Source organism: Vipera berus (assembly GCF_964194415.1).
Source record: "Vipera berus genome assembly, chromosome: Z".
NCBI classification, from domain to species: Eukaryota; Metazoa; Chordata; class Lepidosauria; order Squamata; family Viperidae; genus Vipera; species Vipera berus.
In genome coordinates, this window is record NC_138205.1 from 17928394 (window position 1) to 17950906 (window position 22513).

At 43.0% G+C, this 22513-nt stretch overlaps 1 protein-coding gene across 1 annotated transcript in view; it reads left to right on the forward strand.

The window, feature by feature from the left end:
• LOC308677886 (protein kinase C gamma type-like) overlaps window positions 1–12618 on the forward strand; it is a gene marked incomplete at both ends in the record, with an annotated part of 48224 nt that extends 35606 nt beyond the window's left edge. The window contains 8 exons of the mRNA XM_081344581.1: window positions 262–435; window positions 2324–2415; window positions 3819–3881; window positions 4768–4906; window positions 7730–7810; window positions 9504–9611; window positions 11320–11460; window positions 12346–12618. Of these exons, the coding sequence (XP_081200707.1) occupies window positions 262–435; window positions 2324–2415; window positions 3819–3881; window positions 4768–4906; window positions 7730–7810; window positions 9504–9611; window positions 11320–11460; window positions 12346–12618 (1071 nt within the window). The remainder of the gene's footprint in view (window positions 1–261; window positions 436–2323; window positions 2416–3818; window positions 3882–4767; window positions 4907–7729; window positions 7811–9503; window positions 9612–11319; window positions 11461–12345) is intronic.
• Between the last annotated feature and the right edge of the window lie 9895 nt (window positions 12619–22513).

Consider the following 22513-nt stretch of genomic DNA (forward strand, 5'->3'; position numbering starts at 1 on the left):
GGGTAGGCAACCTCGGCTCTTTTATGATTCATGGACTTCAACTCTATGCTGACTCAGGAATTCTGGGAGTTGAAGTCCATGAGTCATAAAAGAGCCAAGGTTGCCTACCCCTGCACTAGGCAGTGGCTCAGAGGTGCACAGAGAGGGAGGCACAAGGATCCAAGCACTGGCAGTGCCCAAATTGTGGGCCCTTGCCCAGGCTAGAATTCCCGTAAGTTAGGTGGGAACAAGACCCAAGGCTCTGGGGTTCTTTCCCCACAGGTGATGCTGGCCGAGCGCCGGGGGACAGAAGAGCTGTATGCCATCAAGATCCTAAAGAAAGATGTGATAATCCAAGATGATGATGTAGAATGTACTATGGTGGAAAAGCGAGTCTTAGCCATGGGGGAACGTCCACATTTCCTAACTCAGCTACACTCTACCTTTCAAACAGCGGTAATTCTTCTCTTGTCCAGAGTTATTTCATTAAACAGATATTAGCCCTTTAATTAAATAGATCGGGAGTGTCCGACCTTGGCCACTTTTAAGACCTGTGGACTTCATATTCCAGAATTCTCCAGACAGGTATGCTGGTTGGGGAGTTCTGGGAGTTAAAAGATCATACATCCTGAAAGTTTATTTTTATTTTATTTATTTTAATTCCATTTATATCCCGCCCTTCTTCGAAGACTCAGGGCGGCTTACAAGCTTAGCAGTAGCCTTCATTCTATGTATATGCCTGCTTATTAGGGCTTTCATACACCCCCCAAGCGGCATTATTACAAAGTCAGCTTAATTGCCCCCAACAATCTGGGTCCTCATTTTACCTACCTCGGAAGGATGGAAGGCTGAGTCAACCTTGAGCCTGGTGGGATGCGAACCTGCAGTTGCCAAAGATAGACACCTCTTATAAAAATAACACTACTAAGGTTTTGGATGGAAATAATGGATTCTCCCTGTGTGCAAAGGAAAGGTAAAGGTAAAGGTTCCCCCGCACATGCTTGTTAGTCGTTTCCGACTCTAGGGGCTGGTGCTCATCTCCGTTTCAAAGCCGAAGAGCCAGCACTTGTCCGAGGACGTCCCCGTGGTCATGTGGCCGGCATGACTAGATGCCAAAGGCGCACGGAACGCTGTTACCTTCCCACCGTAGTGGTCCCTATTTTTCTACTTGCATTTTTACATGCTTTCGAACTGCTAGGTTGGCAGAAGCTGGGACGAGTAACTGGCGCTCACTCTGTTACGCAGCACTCGGAATTCGACCCGACAAACTGCCGACCATCTGATCAACAAGCTCAGCGGCCTAACCCACTGAGCCACCACGTCCCTTACTTTTTAGTTAGGTAAAGGTAAAGGTTCCCCCGCACATGCGTGCTAGTCGTTTCCGACTCTAGGGGCCGGTGCTCATCTCCGTTTCAAAGCCGAAGCGCCAGCGCTTGTCCGAGGACGTCTCCGTGGTCATGTGGCCAGCATGACTAGACGCCAAAGGCGCACAGAACGCTGTTACCTTCCCACCGTAGTGGTCCCTATTTTTCTACTTGCATTTTTACGTGCTTTCGAACTGCTAGGTTGGCAGAAGCTGGGACAAGTAACAGGCGCTCACTCTGTTACGCGGCACTCGGGATTCGACCCGCCAAACTGCCGACCTTCTGATCGACAAGCTCAGCGTCCTAACCCACTGAGCCACCGCGTCCCTTTTATACTTTTTAGTTAATGAGGGCTTATTTACATAACCAAAGTATGTTTTATTTGGTGAACTGATGAAAGGATGCTAGAGCTTTTAGTCCCGTTACATAAAAGGATGGTTAGGGAAATGAGAAAACAAGGTATTGGGGAATTCTGGGAGTTGAAGTCCACACATATTAAAATGGCTGGGGTTGAGAAACACTGATTTAGACCATAAGAAAGGCTGAGCGCCAAAGAATTGAGGCCTTTGAACTGTGGTGCTGGAGAAGACTCCTGCGAATCCCTTGGACTGCAAGGCGATCAAACCGGTCAGTCCTAGAGGAGATCAACCCTGACTGCTCTTTAGAAGGCCAGATCCTGAAGCTAAAACTCAAGTACTTTGGCCACCTAATGAGAAGGAAGGACTCACTGGAGAAGAGCCTAATGCTGGGAAAGATCGAGGGCAATAGAAGAAGGGGACGACAGAGAATGAGGTGGCTGGATGGAGTCACTGAAGCAGTAGGCGTGAGCTTAAATGGACTCCAGAAGATGGTAGAGGACAGGAAGGCCTGGAGGAATGTTGTCCATAGGGTCGCGATGGGTCGGACACGACTTCGCAGCTAACAAATTAATTATTTAGTTTGTTCATCTGGGGACATATTCTGCTTTTTTTTCCTTTAAGGACCGACTGTATTTCGTTATGGAGTATGTCAATGGAGGAGATCTAATGTATCACATCCAGAAGGTTGGGAAATTCAAGGAACCCCATGCTATGTACGTGAGTCTCTTTGGGAACGTGGCTGGGATTGCTTCACACTAATTGTATGTCAACCATCATGCAATCCAAAGAAAAGTTACTCTAAAAACTTAAATTAGATTTAAAAAACATGATTAGCTCCAGAGGACAGTAAGGCTGGTTATTTGGTCATCTAGTATAATATCTTAGTCTAGTCCAGCCCTGCACTATCACCCAACAGCAGCATTGTTCCTTGTTTTACTTCTCAGGTTATAAGAAGTCCTCGACTTAGGACTGCAATAGATTCTACAATTATGGTCATAATTCGTGACACTTACTAAGCAGGTCATCATCTCACTGTGCCCAATTTTATGATCTTTTTAATGGCAGTTGTTAAGTGAACCCATTGTTACAGGGCACTTTCCCCCCCAGAAACCGGAAGTAACACTGGTTGAAATGTTTAGTTTGATTTTGAGAATCACGGGCAAGGATTCGTCCCAGCAGCCAAGTCAGAAAGGTGGTAGACAACTAATCTGCATATACTAGAGGTGGGGAATGGAATTCTGGGAGTTGAAGTCCACAAGTCATAAAAGGGCTGTTGTTCCTCACCCCTGGCATATACAATGGAATTAGGTGGGAAAGCAATAATTTATGGGATTGTGATATATATATATATGTGCTCATCTCCGTTTCAAAACCGAAGAGCCAGCGTTTGTCCGAGGACGTCTCCGTGGTCATGTGGCCGGCACGACTAGATGCCAAAGGCGCATGGAACGCCGTTACCTTCCCACCGTAGTGGTCACTATTTTTCTACTTGCATTTTTACGTGCTTTCGAACTGCTAGGTTGGCAGAAGCTGGGACGAGTAACAGGCGCTCACTCTGTTACGCGGCACTTGGGATTTGACCCACCAAACTGCCGACCTGATCAACACCGCCCTGAGTCCTTCGGGAAAAGAGCGGTATATAAATCGAATAAAATAAATAAATAAATAAATAAATAAATAAATAAATAAATAAATAAATAAATAAATATGAACATTCCTTGCAAAAAAATGCAGTTTGTACAGTGGTTAAGGCACCAGACTAGAAACCAGGACTCAAAAATGGACTTGAAGGCACTCATAAAGAAATAATTCTCAGCAAGTGGTTTCTGTCCTCTGGCAGAAAGAAGGGGGCATCTGCTCTTGCTCTGCCCCCCGGCAGATGTTTTCCCACCTGGCAGGGCAGCCAGGGCCAGACCTTCATCACTGGGTTAAAAAAACATGCTCTGGAAAAGCTGCTCTGAACATCCCAACACGGACTGCCCTGATTTAGGAATAGGCTTGGCAATAACCATCCCAACACAGCATGGGAAAATGCCGTAAGCACTCTGAAGATGCTAGCCATGAGCTATTTGCCGTCATCTTTCTAGTCACCATCTTTCCCTCTATTCTCCTACAGGTTTTATGCAGCTGAAATTGCAATTGGCCTGTTCTTTTTGCATAACAAGGGAATTATTTACAGGTGAGTCTCTGTTTGCTGTCCATTCGCCGTGCCCACCCAAGGCAGAGGAGGAGATGGAGTGATCTTGATTACAGCACTTTGGGGCTAACTACAAAATCCCAACATTTTTGTAAGAATTGAGAAGATACAGCTCCACTCATTTCCTTCTCTCCCATGATCTCTCCAGCCTTCTTTTTTTTTCTTCCCAATATCAAAATCTGAATACAGGTAGTAGCAATAGCACTTAGACTTATATACCGCTTCCCAGTGCTTTACAGCTCTCTCTCAGCGGTTTACAGAGTCAGCCTATTGCTCCCCAACAATCTGGGTCCTCCTCATTTTACCCACCTTGGAAAGATGGAAGGCTGAGTCATTCTTGAGCCCGTCAGGATCAAACTCCTGGCAGTGGGCAGAGTCAGCTTAATTCTCAACTTATGACCATAATTGACCCCGGAATTATGGTCGTGAGTCATGGCGGTCATCAAGTGGGTCACCACGCGACAGTGTTGATTTTACAACGCTTTTGCAGCGGTGGTTAATTGAACGCCATGATCGTTAAGCGAACGTGACAGTGGTTAATCCAGTTTTCCCAATGGGTGTTTTTTTTTGTTGGAAACGGGCAAAAAAATGCTGAAAATTGCAGTCATGTGACCATGAGAGGGTGCAAATGGCTGTCAAGCTGATTTCCAAGTGCCCAAATGCGATCACATGACTGTGGGGGGGAGGGCTCAGAACTCTGGAACTGGGTTGTAAGTAGATCTGGGAGGTCCATCATAACTTTGAACAGTCACTAACTGACTGGTCATTAAGTGAGGTCTTCCTGTAGCTAGAGATTCTGCGGTCATTGTATAATTGGAGCCCTCTCTTGGACAGACTCTGTTCCAATTTTTCATATTATTGTCTCTAGGGATTTGAAACTGGACAATGTCATGTTGGATGCTGATGGCCACATTAAGATCACAGATTTTGGGATGTGTAAAGAAAATATTTTCCCTGGCATCACCACCCGGACCTTTTGCGGAACACCTGACTATATTGCTCCAGAGGTACAGATCTCCACGACTGGCTGCTAGTACTTAAAAACATAATTTACTCAGGTCCCATCTACTTTAATTTGCTATTTCCAGTTTGTTTCTGGGCAGGAAGTAAGGTGAGACTCAAAACCCACAATGGCTTTATAGCCAAGACACTTAAGGAAACATCTTCAATTGCAAGTGCCTCATTCTTTTGGCTGCAGCTGGTTAGCATTTTAACTTGAGTCTTTTCTGCAATTCCTATGTTTAGAGATAATCTCTCTCCTAAGAGCAGAGAATTTTCATCTTAAATTCCTTTCTGTGGTCAAGCTAATTGATACTTTTAGCTGGTTGGATAATGTGGCTTGTATTTTTTTTAAAAAAACCTGTTTTTAAAGGTTTAATTCTTTTTTATTGTTTTATTTACTATTGGATTTTTAAATAAATCATCTCTCTACAGAGATTCAGGGGACTAATCTTAAATTCCTTTCAGTGGTCAGGCTTTTAGGTCATAAGTTTAAATGTCTTAACGCCGTGGTGGTTCCACAGGTGGCACGCAGAGCCCTCTCTGTGGGCACATGTGCTGTCACCCCAGTCCTGGGCCTTCAGTTGGGTTTTATAAAACCTTTTCGCTTTAGGCCTCCGCCGCCATGTGCAAAAAAAAAAAAAGGTTCAATCAATCCAGTTTCAACTTCTCGCAGGAAAAAAAAAATCTCGCAAAGTTGGAATTGATTGATTGAACTTTTTAGTCCCACCCAATCTGCCTGTTGTGATTCAGGGTCAGCCTGTGGGTTCGGCAGTTGGGTCGGATGACTCAGAGGAGGAGGAGGAGGGGGATGTTGAAGAGCTTGATGAGAGTCCTCAGCCAGGCCCCTCTCATCTGGTCACAACGCAGACCCAGCTGTGTGAGCCTGACAGCGTGGATGAAGATGACCCACAGCTGGCCCTGTTCAAGGACGCCCGACGCAGGAGGTAGTCAATCAGGAGTAAACAGAGGAAGGCAATGGGGCTTCTCGGAAGGAGGCAGAGAGAAGCCACGCCCTGAACTGTATTTAAGGGGGAATGCGTGGGAGGGCTGGTTTGCTGAAGGCAACCGCTTGAAAAGCTCCTGTTTCTTGGTTTGTATCTTGTTCTATTTGTTTTTGTAGCAATAAATTTGGCAGGCGTAATTCCAGCCTCTTGCCTTCTTGTAAAAGGGGTTGTCCCTGCCTTTTCTGCAGGGCCGGTAGCAGGCTGGTACAGAACACTGCCGTTACCACCGCAGCCAGGTGCCCCCCAAGGGACACGCCCACCCAACGGGCCACACCCAGCCAGCACCCCACGATACATAAGTGGGTTTTGGGTTGCAGTTTGGGCACTTGGTCTCTAAAAGGTTCGCCATCACTGTCTTAACGGTTTAGCCGGTTGGCTAGTTTTAATTGCTTTTATTTGTTTTTAAATCTGTAATAGTTTGGTGTTATTGTATTATTTTACAAAATGCCCTGGTCCTAGAAATAAAGTGATAAGTGGCATCCAAATGCAATTGACAAAACAATAAATAACCTGGATCCCTTTCTGGACTCTATAAATATTAAAGTCTGCTGCTCTTTAAAATTTCAGGGTTTCAGATTCCTACAGCCTAGGCTTACATAGTACATTCACACTCAATATATCCATTGTAGTTAGTGTGTTTTTGCATCTGAAATCTGGTTTTACAATTAAACATGTGAATTATTTAAATACAGGGACTCAACCTTCCTTTATCCCCTCTTAGGCACTATGTTCTCCCTAGGCTATTTCACTTTTAAGTTATGAAATTCTCCTTTGTGTCTAGTTTGGCGCTCAGAATATTTTGGATGGAGTGGGCAGTGAGTGAATGAAAACTCTGTTCTTTTATTGAATTTCAATCTTAATTGGTTGAAAAGTCCAGGATCCTAACTGTGTTATGACCATGGTTTTTAGGTTGAATCACAGCAATGCTTTTTACTTCAAGCCATCCTTGAAAAATAAAATGCAGTGTGAGGAGTAGAATAGCAGGTTTTTATTGGGGTCAAACTGCATGGAATGTATCTGCCCCATTTAAAAATTACTGTTTTATTTATCAGTTCAAAATGCAACCATCTGTCCCTGAATGTTCTACAATCTAAGTATTTCATAAGCCACCTTCTTTTGTAATAACAGTACACAACAGTACATATTTTATTCATTAGTGGAAACTTTGCTCCAGAATTTCCTACTTACTTCTGACTTACAACCTCAATTGGGATCGGAATTTCTGCCATAAGTCATTGTGGTTGTAAGTTGAATCACACTTGATTTGTATAGTGTCATTAAGCAAATCATGGTCAGTAAGCAAATCACACAGTCATTAAGCAAATCCAGCTTTCCCAATGGGTGTTTTTGTTGGAAACTGGCAAAATAAAGGTCACAAATTGCAATCAGGTGACGGCAGGATGCCTCAACCAATCGTAAATCCAAGCTGGCTGCCAAGTGCCTGAATTGCGATGATACAACCGTGGGGGTACAGGTCACAAGTCATTTTTTCCAAGGCCATCATAATTTTAAATAGTCGTTAAACAGCTGTAAGTTGAGGACTACCTGTACTGGCTTGCTTACTTTGTTCATTAGTTTATATTAAATACGATTCCTACTTTGCAAACTTGGACAAGATACTATTATTTCAGTTAGGTATTTGGTCTCAGTAGAGATCCATGAATTTTTCTCTTGGATTTCTTGGCTTTATTATTTATATTTGGCTTGGTTGTAGATGAATGTATCTTTAATTTTTTTAGCTGCTTGGTTGAAGCTGCCTCTGATCAAAATGTGAAATGAGATATACCTTAAAGGGCTCAAATTCTTGCTTTTCCCTCTCTTAAGATTATAGCCTATCAGCCCTATGGGAAGTCTGTGGACTGGTGGTCATTTGGTGTTCTTCTATACGAAATGTTAGCTGGACAGGTACGTTATATGCAAGGATTCTGGTAGGTGTATGCAAGGATTCCTTACCATTGACTCCATTTCAAATATGCGTTTACATTACCGAGAGAAAAGATTGAGAGCCACGAAGCCATGAGATCAGGAAGCAAAGGCTATTAGGGATTAAACTCAGCCATTACTATCTCCTGGGTGGGGGAATGTGTGCTCCAGAGAATTTTCGTCATTTCCTAGTGGGAAACAAATTAATTTTGAAAGATACAGATAAGGGACTGATCTCTTAAGTAGCTAGGTGTAGGGAATTTGTTGCTCATTGAGTCTCTGACAGTAAGCTATCCTTTGTTACTGGATTTTAAGGAGCACCAGTCTCATATGAGAAGCTAGGAGTAGCCTGGGGAAGAAGATGCTTAGTGGTTCTTAGCCAGGGCTTTTTTTGTCATAGAATGCTCAGAACGGAGTTCCGGCACCTTTTTTGGATGGAACCTTGCAGGGTAGGCAAGGCGGGTTATATGACATGTGTGAGTTCTGGCACCTTTTTCTTTTACAAAAAAAGCGCTGTTCTTAGCCCAGTGAAAACCTTCAGAATTGAGACTGAGAAAAAGAGGTTGCGTTAAAGCTGAACGTCACGTTTCCACTGAGTTTAGTGTTAGATGGACAATTCTTCATTAATTAATGTCATTTACACAGTTGCCCATCTCACCCGTGACTTTGGACCAGCTGACGAAATTATAACTGAGAAGCCCTCCAAACATAACCACCCCCCTCAGGGTCCAAGGAGAAATGATTAGCCATAGCAGCAGAGCCCATCCCCACCCTGACCCAGGGGTGTCAATCTGCTGGCCCACGGGCCGGATGTCTCATGCCGAAACCACACCTACTCCGTTGCCGGCAATGGAAGAAAAAAAAAAGTCGCGATATGTCGCGACACGTCACGTGATGTTGCGAGTTTGACACCCCTGGCCTGGGGGAACAGCCAGTGCGGCCCTCCTAATTTCTGGGCCGATGCCGTTCTAACAAGAAGACATTGTTTAATAAAAGATACCTGGAGCTTTCGTGCGATTTCAAAAATGTAAAGTAGAAATGGGGTAAGATTCTTTCCGTTTTTCCAGAGGCCTTCATACATTTTGTTCGTCACGCACGGAAGAGGACTACTTTGGTCCTCTGGATCGATCCAAGTGCGATTCTGCAACCTTCTTTTGCCCAAAACTTGGAAAGGTGGCTCAAAAGATGCAAGAAGTGTTGTTTATCAGTGTTACATGAAGTAGTTTTGTACATTACCGAGACTTCCAAGTTAGGAAAATGTATTTAACGGACCAAACATTGCACACACATGCTATGCTTTCTAGGGCGGGGGTGGAGGAAGTGGAAGAATTTATTGTTTATTTTTAAACTCGGTAACAGGATCTATGATAAGGCAACTAAAATGACAAATAGGATTATTGAAATTATATACTTAACTGCTGTTAATTAAAATAATGAGAGTTGTCTTAATCTAATGTTTTGCAAAGAAAGATACTTTGGGGAAAGGGGAAATCAAATGGAATTAACATAATGGAATATAGATCATAGAAATTAATTGTTAAGGATTGTCTTATAAATGTTATCCAGACAACATTCTGTTTATAAATTATGGTGTTATGTTAAAAAATTCAAATAAAATATTTTTTTTTTAAAAAGAATTTATTGTTTATTTTCCCTGTATTTTCTTGGTCTGCAGCCACCATTTGATGGAGAGGATGAGGATGAGCTCTTCCAATCGATTATGGAACACACAGTATCCTATCCTAAATCTCTTTCACGAGAGGGTGTCTCCATCTGCAAAGGAGTGAGTCTTGATTGAGAACCTAGGCACACCTAGGTGGAAGGGGCTCCTTATCATATTTCCTCAGACAACGTGAAAGATTGTACCTTGTCATCCTTCCCAGGTAGTCCAGAAAAGAAACACGACCAGTTCAGCTAATTCTACTGCATTGTAACGGAATCTCACAAGTTTGAAAGTACAAATCTCCTACTGTCTCTTTTACCATCTGATTAAGTTAGGGAAGTTCTTTTCTGGGTCCCCTTCCTCTTCCTGTTATGCAGCTGCAGGCTACCTCTCCTCTTATCTGATAGTTCCCTAGGCAGCTTCTCCTCCGGCTCCTCTGTCCCAAGGTCATTCCCACATATCATTACATATCTAGTGCTACAAGAAGCATTTCTAAGATGTACGGTTTTGCAGGGAAGGGTTAGTTGATAACAGGATTCCCCATTGTTTTTTGAGATGTATTGAACTTCAGTTCGAATAACTCTCAGCATCATGTCCAACACATCTGGGCTACGTTGAGGAATGCTGAAATGATGAACTGCCTTCTGAAGAAATCCGGCCTTTGACATTTATATGGATTTGTTCCCTGCTTGGTTTCAAAACTAGAAAGCAATCTCAGCTTATAGGGGAAAAATCACTAGGTTTGGAAACAATTAAGTATTTATTTCTTCTCTTTTCCCCCGTGGGTGTGCCTCTGCTTCCATGGGCAGATGTGGGAACCACCCCCCCTTTTTTTTGCTTATTTCAGTGTCTCCTTCTGTTTTGCCAAGTGCCGGGGCAAGTATCAGATGCCCAGGCAATTGGTACTTTTGGATCCAGAGACAATAAGCACATCAGTGAACGAAGGGATTTTTTAAAAGCTTTATTATTAGCCCAAGCAAACAGATTTAAAAGCATAACATAAAAAAGCATAGATACCAAGCAAGCTGATACCCAAATCTCTTATAAGCTGCCAGGGACTCCTGAATAAATGACAGCAGAGATGTCCTTCTTGTTGTTAGTTGCGAAGTCGTGTCTGACCCATTGCGACCCCATGGACAACGTTCCTCCAGGAGGTCCTTTTTGTACTGTCCATGGGGTTTTCATGGCAAAGGTACTGGAGTGGGTTGCCATTTCCTTCTCCAGTGGATCATGTTTTGTCAAAACTCTGCTATGAGCTGTCCGTCTTGGGTGGCCCTGCACAGCATAGCTCATAGCTTCATTGTATTACGCAAGCCCCTTTGCCACGACAAGGCAGTAATCCACGAAGGGGAGAGATGTCCTAAGGGTGGCCAATTCCCACAGTATGCAATGCTAAGGTCTGTGCCAAAGCTCCCAACAAAAGAACAATAACCCCAAAGGTTGTTTTTTTTTGGGTTTTTTTTTACACCAAAACCTGGTCCCATGACTTCATGGCCCTGCTAGAGTGATGAAGGACCTGACCTTGACTGTGTGGTCCATCACTCTGGGATGGGAATTAAAAGTCAAAGAGGCTTTCACTGTAAAGAAAGCTTTGCAGCTTGGTGAAGATTCTCCCTTCCTTTTCTTTTTGTTCAGTAGCAAGAGTAAAAAACCCCCCAAAAAAACAGGTTACGAAAAGTAGACTTTTCGTAATATGAAGGATAAATCAAAATATGTCACTAAGCTCCTTGAAATAACAGTGGTCTTCTGCATTGCCATTATATCTTCCAATCTGGTACTTTAGTTAACATAAAAATGCAGTGTTAGCAAAGTTCTCTCTGTCCCCTAGTTCTTGACCAAACATCCGCTGAAGCGCCTGGGGTCAGGACCAGAAGGGGAACGGGATATTCGGGAGCATGGATTTTTCCGCTGGATGGACTGGGAGAAACTGGAACAGTTGGAAATTGCTCCACCTTTCATACCCAGGCCTGTGAGTAGCTGTTGGTTGCCAAATGACAGGCTCACCAATTATTCCTCAAACAGAGTTTACATTATTTTGCTCTCGGCAATGTTTTCAAGAATAGAAAAATATGAGAGGAATGACAAAAGGATGGTTATGCAGGTAGTCCTCAACTTACGACCGCAGGTGGGATCAGAATTTCCATTGCTAAGCAAGGCAGGTGTCAAGTGAAGTTGTACTTTGATTTTATGGCCTTTTTTGCCACCATTGCTATTTGAATCACTGCAGTTAGTAAGTGAATCCCGAGATCATTAAACAAATCCAGCTTTCCTCATTGACTCTGCTTGTTGGAAGCTGGCTGGGAAGGTTGCAAATTGCAAATCGTATTTGCCAAATATAAATACAGGTGCCAGGTGCCAAATGCTCAGATTTTGATCACATAACCATGTGGAGGCTGCAGTGGTTGTAAGTACGAGGACTGGCTGTAAGTCACTTTTTTCAGTGCCGTTGTAACTTTGAACAACTGCTAAACAAATGGCTGTAAGATGAGGACTATATGAGTTCATGTGGTTCTGGGCAAAGAACTCTTTGCAGAAGCTTGTTTGTTTTTTTCCTTCCTCAGAATCCAAGTGTAAAATTCAGAATGTGTGTTCACCATTCATTTCATAAATATCATTTAGGTCAGGGATCCTCAACCTTGGCAACTATAAGACTGGTGGACTTCAACTGCCAGAATTCCTCAGCCACCAGAGCTTAAAGTTGCCAAGGTTGAGGACCCCTGATTTAGGTAGTTTAAGCGATAGCTAGTAAATGAGGAAAGAAATGTTTGTACCAAACAGGCTGAAGAATAACTTTCTCCTCAGCGTCTTCCCTCAATATCTCTTCTGTCCTTTTCTTTTTCTACATCTGCTCTAGTGTGGCCGGAGTGGCGAAAACTTTGACAAGTTCTTTACCCGGGCACCCCCAGCGCTGACACCCCCAGACCAGATGGTCCTGGCAAGCCTCGATCAGAGTGATTTCCAAGGATTTACTTACATCAACCCTGACTTCGTGCATCCATCCACGTTGCGGCGGGGAAGCCTCTCCCCAACCAGCATGCCTCTTTCCCCAACCAGCATGCCTCTTTCCCCAACTGGCATGCCTCTCTCCCCAGCAGGAATTATCCCTTCTCCTACTTCCCTAGTGTGAGAATGATCCGCAGTCACCCAACATCCCCACGTTAAACCTTGGCTGTTGGACTCTGTTCCTAAGAGCACGAGTCCCAAGCTGAAACCCAATCCTAACACTGATCTCCAGAAATATTTTGTTAATTGCATTCTCTGGTGTGTTGCTTCCCTCCTTCCTTCCTTCCCTTAGGTGCAATCGAACTGGTGAGGTTGGGAATGAGAAAGCGCGTGCACACACACACACACACACACACACACACACACACAGACGGACACAAATTCTCATACCAGAGTTCCCCAACCTTTCCGGCTTTGTGGACCGGCAGGAGGGGGGGGGAAGAAGGGATGGTTCTGTATGAGTGGGGGGCACGCACTCACCCGCTGCTCGCGCAAGTGGGGATGCAGGCATGGTCACTTGCCACTTCTGCAGCCTGGTTCCAAATGGCTCAAGGCCCGGTGGTGGGCCACAGCCCAGGGGTTGGGGATCTCTGACTCAGATGCATACACACACACACACACACCACACAACACAGTATATATTTAGGTAAATGAATATAGATATACAGCTATATCAAGGGAAAGAAAGTTTTAGAGTCTGGATAAGAGAGAAATTCTTATTACAATTAACTTTTGGCCGGTCCTGAAATTTGATCAAGGTTGTCCTCTCACTTATCAGACTACTGATGCAAGGAATTTTATAAAAATCGTTTCTGCCTTGTAATCTTTCCACGGCAGTTCAGCTTTTCTGTGTCTTTTCTGATGGTCCTTCAAATGATGTATGTAGGAGACCATGATTTGACTGAATATAGCGAATGAAAGAGTAGAAGACTGGTTCTAGTAATGTCTTTCTAATTTCCCCCAGGTAGTTAGGATACCAGATGACTCATTTGGTTAGAAATGGTTAAACCATTTACCAATTACCCAGCTAATTTTATGCCATGCGTACGTTTTGTAAAAACAAGTGGCCAAAGGGTAACGGCTGTATTTTGTGAGAGGGGTATTGTGAAATTTAACTTGAAGCTATTCAAACTATACCTTCTGCTCTTATTTCAGGACTGTAGAATGGTTGCCAAGCTTTAGAAAATATCCTGATCAATAATGCAAACAAAATGACAGCTATATAGTAAAACGTAGTTGTGCAGTGAAAACAGATCTAAATATGAAGCAAACATTGAATCACTTAACTCTGCCCTAGATTTGGTCTCTAGAACGGGAATACTGTGGCATGCATTTATTAAATTAGAGAAATCCACATTTAACAGAACCACCGTAAACCTGGATATGTAATTAATGGAGAAAGAGCAATCTCAGAATGCTACATTTATATAGAAAGTGTTGAGGGAAGAGAACTTACTCTTTAGCTGCTACTATTGTAGTATGTAGAGGAGCTATTTCTTCACAGGCTTAAAACACTGAGTTTCCTGCAGTTTTCCTTCAGATGTGTCAAAACTGTAGTTCCAGAAATCCCAATTTCAGCACATTTGCAGGATGCCAAGTTGGAAAACCCCATCTCAGAGGATATCTAGTTTACATTAAGTGATTCTGAGTTACTCCCTTGAAATACTTTTTTTTTAAATTGGGAAGCTATCAGGGAAGAATGACTGCCTTCTCTCTCCATTAATTAGTGGTTCAAATAAATTCTGATATTCATTTCAGTTCATATCCATTTGCAAATTATAATCTTCCGCTTCACCTCCACGGTGCTTTTCCTAGTCTTATCTGCGACAGTGGAATATTATAATACTTGATGTCTTCTTAAAACCTTGATTCCTTGCACCTCACACATTGTTTAGTAGACTTTCCTTCCCAAAATCTTGTGAAAACCTCATCAGTTCTCCCTCCTAGCCATCGCATCAGTGTTTCTCAACCTTGGCAGCACTAAGATATGAGGACTTCAATTCCTAGAATTGCCCAGCCAGCATGGCAGGCTAGGGTATTCTGGAAGTTGAAGTCCATACTTCTTAAAGTTGCCGAAGTTGAGAAATGTTGCATCACACAACCTCCTGGCCTTTTGAGTCTTAATTTCCCCAACATTAACACCTTCCTCTAACATGGCTTCCCCTCACCAACTCAACAGTTGTAAATAAAACCTTGAAAGAGAGCAATGACGGTGGCATATTTGGTATTAGACTTCAGGTAAAAGATGTGTCTTCTTCCACAGAACAGCATGTTGAGATAAAAACTTTGTCTTCTCTTTCATGCATTAACTATTATAAAAATGGATTTATTTATACGTACATAACAGATATGTGTACCTTCCATGTTTTCCATCTTTCTAAAGGGACATCCATCTCTTCCAAGCTACACCTGACTTGTCTTTTTAACGGCTTTAAAACTGAGGCATGGTAAACTGAGATCTTACTCTCTATTCTGAGAGCATCACTAATGACCGGAATGTAAACATCCCCTCATGATTCTTCCCCGTTCCTTTTTTTGGTGCAGGGAAAAAAAACAACAACCCCCCCCCCCCACATCTTGGTATTTATTTAGCTGATGATAGAACTCCACTGGAAAGTTAAAATTTTCCTGCCGTAGCCTGTGTCAGCTACTGAATTGTCGTGAGATGGCGCATTGAAAGTGCAATGTTTATTCACACTCTTGAAGTGTTTACTCATGTGAATTTGTGCTTCAGATGAATGAGAACTGAATTTAGTTGGCAGGTGGGGCGAGGTAAAAGGGTGACTTATTCTGCTGACAGCAGGACATATTTAGGAAAGACGAAAGATTGACACGTTAATCTCTCTGTTTCTCTGAAAATCTCTCTGAAAAAACAGTTTCTTGCTGTTTTTTCTCTACATTGGTTGAAACTCTTATGACTTTGTAGCAACCTTCTCCATACTGGTCTACAATTTCGTGTCCATCTCTTCTTCCTCAGTGCCGATTGAGGAAAAATGTTGTAGACCAATAACAACTGAAGCTGGGTAGACTTTCATTTTTTCTCCCTCTCTGGCAGACAGGGCATTTTAAAAATGTATAGAAATCCAATATATTGAGCTAGTGAGTGGAGGGGTAGGGAGAATTCCCAAGCTTTATATAACGTATCAGTCCTAGAATTGCAAAGCAAGATAGATATAGATGGAGAGGCCAAAATAAAGAGCTGCCAGAGGCATTGATGCCTATTTACATCTTAGGCCGATAATGTTACAGGAAAGCAGAGCGTTTTGCACAAGTCTCTAACGTAGCCCCTAGGGAGACCAGAAGGTTGTAGAATCCAGAGTTCTGAGTTTTATGAGCAGTGAAAAAAGGTCTATGGAGCTGAAGCGCAAAACATACCGTAGTAGCCTCTTTATGACCTGTGGACTTCAATTGGTTGGCTCAGTTGCTGGCTCAGGGATTCTGGGAGTTGAAGTCCATGGGTCATAAGGGGGCCATAGTTCCTCAGCCCTGCTCTCGAGGGTGCCAATTTGTTCTTTCCCAAATATTTCTATACTTCTTTCCTTCGACCCTAACAATGCATAAGTCTTCCATCAGTTTCCTGCCTCATTTTTCCCCCTCTGCTAATTACCCTGCTTCTGCCCCCGCCCCCCACTACCACCAATTTGGGGATAATCAGACACCCACGACTCCTACCTTCTCTTTGGCTTGTGATTCTCTGTAGCCAGTATCATAATCGAATGGACTCACCTATGCATTTCAACATAAAAGATATTTATCCAATCCTCAGCTTGTGTTTGTTTTTCTGTCAATAGCTCGGGTACAGATTTTGGGTGGTGGCTGATAATGGGATTCCTGACATGCATTTTGAAATATGTTTCCTAGATGGGGAAAAAAAACCCCTTAAATCCAGAGAACATTACTTTTAAGCAATGGCTTCAGTCGGATAATTTTAGACTGTAGACCTAAAAGGTCTTGCAGGAATTCTGCTCTTGGGATGGCAACAGCAATTTTTCTTGGCTGCTAATACTTGCAGTAGGACATTAAGCATAGAGACGGCCAGTGTTTTTTTTGTAAAAGAAAAAGGTGCCGGAACTCACACATGTCATACAACCTGCCTTGCCTACCCTACAAGGTTCCATCCAAAAAAGGTGCCGGAACTCCGTTCTGAGCGTTCTATGACAAAAAAAGCCCTGGAGACGGCACTTCTACAAGCTGCCTCTGCACCGTTCCCAAATCGGAGCTCCACCTCTGGGATGCCATAATGTGTCTGCTTAGCAGCTGGGCCCATTTATTTCCAGCTCAGCAGTCATGCCTCCAAATTCACAGGGAGTTTAGTTCTCCAGCTGAAACATTAGAGCTCTGCAGAGCTGGTGGGTAGGTGCTTTTTTTCACTGGCAGGAGCGCCGAGAAAAGAATGAAGCCGTGGCAGCTTTTCCTGACTATGGTAGTGGATTTTGACAAGTGAACACACTGTATATGCAGAGAGGGGCATTAGCTGGGTAGTTTTTATTGCCATTGCTGTTTTACTCCAATGGTCACCTGGAAGAAACTGGTTGGCTTGCTGCAGCATTTTTCAAACTTGGCAATTTTTAAGATGTGTGGACTTCCAAGTCCCAAAATTCATGCTGGCTGAGGAATTCTTGGAGTTGAAGTCCACCCAACATTGCCTTACAAGTAGTCCTCGACGTACGACCACAATAGAGCCCAGAATTTACATTGCCAAGTGAGACAGTTAAGCGAGCTTTGTCCCATTTACCACCTTTCTTGCCACATTTGTTAAGTGACTCACTGCAGTTGTTAAATTAGTAACGTGGTTGTTAAGTGAATCTGGCTTCCCCCTTGATTTTGCTTGTCAGAAGGTCGCAAAAAGGGATCACATATCCCCAGGACACTGCAACCGTCATAAATATGAACCAGTTTCTAGGCATCCGATTTTTGATCATGTGATCACGGCGATGCTGCAGTGGTCATGCGAAACAGTCATAAGTCACTTTTTTCAGTGCCGTTGTAACTTTGAATTGTCTCATAATGAATGGTGGTAAGTCAAGGACTACCTGTATTTTCCTTAAAAGTTTCTGCTTTGAAAATGGAAGCCACTCACAGCCTAAACAAATGGCTGAAAGTCGAGGACTACCTGGGTTGGATTTTCATGGCTGCTGATGGGGAAGACAATTATATTTTGGAAATTATATCTTGGAAGTCTTGGAAATGATTCTGACAGAGTGATGAACCACTATCTTTATAGAGGCTGAAGTGCAGGGCTTTTTTTTTAACAAAAATACATAGTTCGCATCAGGAATGGAATTCTTTCCTACCTGGAACAGATGTAATTAGGACTTATGAACACTAGAGGGCACTGCAGGATAGAAAGCAGTATTTCCCCCCACCACCACCTTTTTGGGAGGGGGAAGAATTAATCCCTTCTGGGTCTTTCCACCTCTGGGTCTTTCCAGCTTTCAGAACAGCTGTGTAACAGAACCAATAGGTGAGGATTTTCCTCAATTCTGGAAAGACTGAATTTGTAGCATTTGTACGAGGTATGTAACCATACCTGGTACAAGAATAGCTGGGGGAGAGAACAGCTCTTCTCAAACATTTATATGTTTATGTATCGTGGATTCTGATCTTGGCTTGGAAGGCTCAGGAAATTGAAGAAGGCAAAACAAGAAACACAGCGGACAAAGAGCTCAGGAAGATTTATGATCCTAGGTTAGGTTGGCCACCACGTGCTCTCTTGTGCTGGGAGATGTTGAACCAGCTGGTGAAGATTTGAGATTCAGGTATGCCCATAACTCCCATGTCTTTAAAATTTTAGCATTTGATGCTGTTCATCCTATGAATCCTTCCACCACAGCCATAACTATAAGAGTAAAGTTGAGAAGAGAAACGAGAGTTGTAGAGTTCTGTAGAATTGAGTCGTTGGGACTCTTCACCCAACCAGGTTGCTTATCCTTTGATGAGGCAACCTGAAAATTTCCAACCAGTGTGCAGATTTTTGCAAACTATTTGGACAGTACAAACTATTTGGGAGTACAATTATATATTGCATCACTGTGTGAAAAGTGAGTCAACTATATATGGCCAGCAAATCCTTAGGGTAGCCTCTGAAACTGCCTTCTAACCACAATAGCTGGAAATTGTTGGCCCCATGTCATGCCATTTTGAGGCAGGGAATATGGGAGAATTGTAATGTAACTTCTAGAAATACATTTTGCAAAGTCCCCCTCTCTAAAAAAGAAAGGAAAAAAAACCATTGATCTTCTATGTAAGATGACCAATTGTAGCTAGGCCTTGACTTTTAACTATGATTGAGATGGAATTACAGCAGGCACGTGATGTTGCGCGACGTATCGTGTCTTTCCCCCCATTGCTGGCAATGGGGTAGGTACGGTTTTGGCGTGACTCATCTGGCCCGCGGGCTGGCAGTTTGACATGCCTGCATTACAGTCATGATTGCTGTCATTAAGTGGGTCACCATGTGACCACTCCTGATTTTATGACCTTTTTTTCTAGTGGTCATAAAGCCAATGCTGCAGTTGCTAACTAATGCTATAAATTGTTAAGCAAACGCCATCCATGGTTGCTAAGAGAATCAAAGGGTATTTTTTGCTGGAAACTGGAAGTAAACCCTGGAAAACAGGAAAAAATGTCAAAAACCATGGTCACATGACTGCGGAATGCTGCAAATGGCTGTAAACATTAGCCAGTTGCCAAGCACCCACAATGTGATCACACGGAAATGTGTGTGCCATATGTCGCATCAGAACTTCAAAATTGAGTTGTAGGTACCTTTGGGGGGAGGGCAGGGTAAGCAATTGGTCATTAAGCAAGGACTTCCTGGAACCAGATGGCACAGGGTCCCCTTTACTGCCTGTTTCAATAGAGCAGGGGTGTCAAACTCAATTTCATTGAGGGCCACATCAGCCTTGCGGTTGCCCTCAAGGGGCCGGGTGGGTGTGACCTGGGTGGGCGTGGCTAGAGTGCATATGGCCTACTGGGTGGGCATGGCCAGCTCTACATTGTTCGCATCAAGGGTGCCTATGGGGGCCTGGGCAGGAGTGGGACAGATCTGAGGGTCTCTGGCAGAAGGAGGGTCTCTGGGCCAGGGCCAAGGCAGTGGGGGCCGTTCCCTCACTGTTTCCAGGATGGCTTCGCGGGCCACATGAAACCACTTTGTGGGCCGCATCCGGCCCCCGGGCCTTGTGTTTGACATGTCTGCAATAGAGAATGGGATGCTTTACTTTGGATTTTTGCACTAAACAGGGATGGGCTTGATAGCCTCAGTGGGACCCTTTCATTTCTATCATTTTATGCTCCTGTCCACCCTACATCATTACCACACATACAATAGATACTATCTTCCTCCCCAGAAATGTTTATTGCAAATACCAGATATAGAAATATTGGCAGTTTCTGCTATACACAGTGTTTTGTTATATGAAAAAGGATGTTTTGCTACCAGCAACTTTTAAATTTCATGGACTAAATATAACTATAGGGATTGTACTGTTGCTCCCAGAAGCAAGAACTTGGAAAATGTTTGGCGTATTTCGAAAAAAAGAAATAACATGGCTGCAGTTTTATGCTGAGTTTCAGGGAAAATGTGATAGAATCTGCTGAGAGAAGGGGAAAGAGAATGGTGAGTTGATAAAGAAAAGATATCTGAGTCTTGGGAACAGAGAAAGTGTAAGAAAGAAACTCAAAACAACACCTTGATTGGGTTAAGTAGAAAGTGGGGATACAACAGACTTTCAAGATTTGGTTACAATACCTTAACCATGTTAAGGTTCCAATCTATTCCTACATTATACAACTTTAATGGAGCCCGCCCATCATGGTCATAAGTCACGATGGGTATAAAGCAGGTGACCCATGTGACTGACCCAATTTTACAACCTTTTTTTGCAGCATTTGTTAAGTGAACATGGCAGTCGTAAACTGAACCAATGGTTTGGCTAGTCCAGGGGTAGGCAACCTTGGCTCTTTTATGACTCGTGGACTTCAACTCCCAGAATTCCAGAGCCAGCATGGCTCAGCTTGGAAACCTTTCCATTTCTCCTCAGCATGGCTGGCTCAGGAATTCTGGGAGTTGAAGTCCATGAGTCATAAAAGAGCCAAGGTTGCCTACCCCTGGGCTAGGGGTTGGTTTTGCCAAAAATTGGAAGCATTGCAAGTGGATTGTAAATGCAGTCCAGTTGCCGAGCAGATCACATGTGGTCATGTGACCCTAAGGCATGAAGGCGGTCATTGGAATTTCAGAACTGGGTTTTAGGTATCCCCAGGGAGGTCTGTCATAACTTTGAATGGTTGCTAAGCAACCAGTCATAAATTGAGGACCATATTTCCTGATCCTGCCTACATCAATGAGCTGACAGGAAAAAAAAGCTCTGTTAAACATTTTTCATTTACAGTGAAAAATGCTGAGGAACATACTATATGGGTGTGCTATATTATTATTGATACCCACTCTGTATATACGTGTCTTTGTGTGTATCTGAATCATAAGTCATAGTTAAAGCAAAGACAATTCACCAGAGCAAATGGCTTGTAGTTAGATACAACATTCGTCAGAGCTGATTCCGAATAGAGGAGACCGACTTTCTGCTATGTAAATAAATGTATATTTATGTTTGCATGTATCTTATTTTGCATTCCAACTGAGACATGTCCCATATGTAATGGTTGTCCTTCTTCCCTTTCAATAATCTCTCTATTATTGCCCGGGATTTCTGTGGCTATTTTCATCCAGATGTTCAGGCTGAAGAGGTAAAAGAGCAATGTTTCTCTGTCTGTGACGTCACTCTATCTGCAGTGGTTCAACTTTCACATTCTAGTCACCAACTGCTAGAGCTACAGAAAGACAGCTGGGCATCACTGTGTCTTCTTTCATTTCCCTGGGGGGGGGGAACCCTTAAAGATGGAAGTGAGTAAGTAATTGCAGGAGAAGAGATTTCCTGTTTTCCAAGGAAAGTCATGACAGGGAAGAAAAGGACCATAATTGAATAAAATCCACAGTTTTGGGGATACTGTTAGCCCTACTACATAGACCAGACTAAGATATCAACTCCACAGGAAGATTAAAATGACTTTTATTATGATCGTCTATGGCAGTGTTTGTCAGACTTGGCTACTTTAAGATGTATAGATTTCAACTTCCAGAATTCCCCAGAATGGGACTGTTTAATAGCCAGTTTGGTGCAGTGGTTAAGGCACTAAACTAGAAAGTTGGCAACCATGAGTTCAAGTCCCCCTTAGCCATGAAAACCAGCTGGGTGACTTTGGGCCTGTCACTCTCTCTCAGCCCAGACCACCTCACAGAGTTGTTGTTGTGGAGAAAATATGAAAAAGAAGCTGTATCTGATGTGTTTGCCTTGAGTTATTTGTAAAAAATAATAAAGGCAGGAAACAAACAAATTGGGACATAATGAACGGCCTTGTAGCTCACAATGGCTCATGGTAAGTTTTATCAGAACATTCCCATAGCAATTCCTGAATCTCAAGATGCAAATGTTTCTTCTGAAACCATTGTTCTCTGTAGATAACAGAAAGGCAGGAAGTAATGTGACATCTATTACATTATTAGTTGTGAATATATATGCATGCATCATTTTCCCCCTCCTTTTGGAAATAAATGAGAGCATCTCTTGTCTTCAGGGATGTATCTCTCACTATTCCTTTGGAGCAGTGTTTTTCAACCTTTTTTGGGCAAAGGCACACTTGTTTCATGAAAAAAATCACGAGGCACTCCACCGTTTTCCGCACCGTTGGACCTCCCCACGGTCGCTACATGAATGGTCGTAAGTCGAGGATGGCCTGTGTTCTCAAGGGGTTGGACTAGAATAGATGACCTCCAAGGTCCCCGCCAACTTCTTCTTCTTCTTCTTCTTCTTCTTCTTCTTCTTCTTCTTATTATTATTATTATTATTATTATTATTATTATTATTATTATTATTATTATTATTAGCCTCTTTATTTTATTTTATTTTATTTTGGGTCTTTTGTTTGTTTGTTTTTGCTGTGAAGGAAAAGGAAAGCTTGCA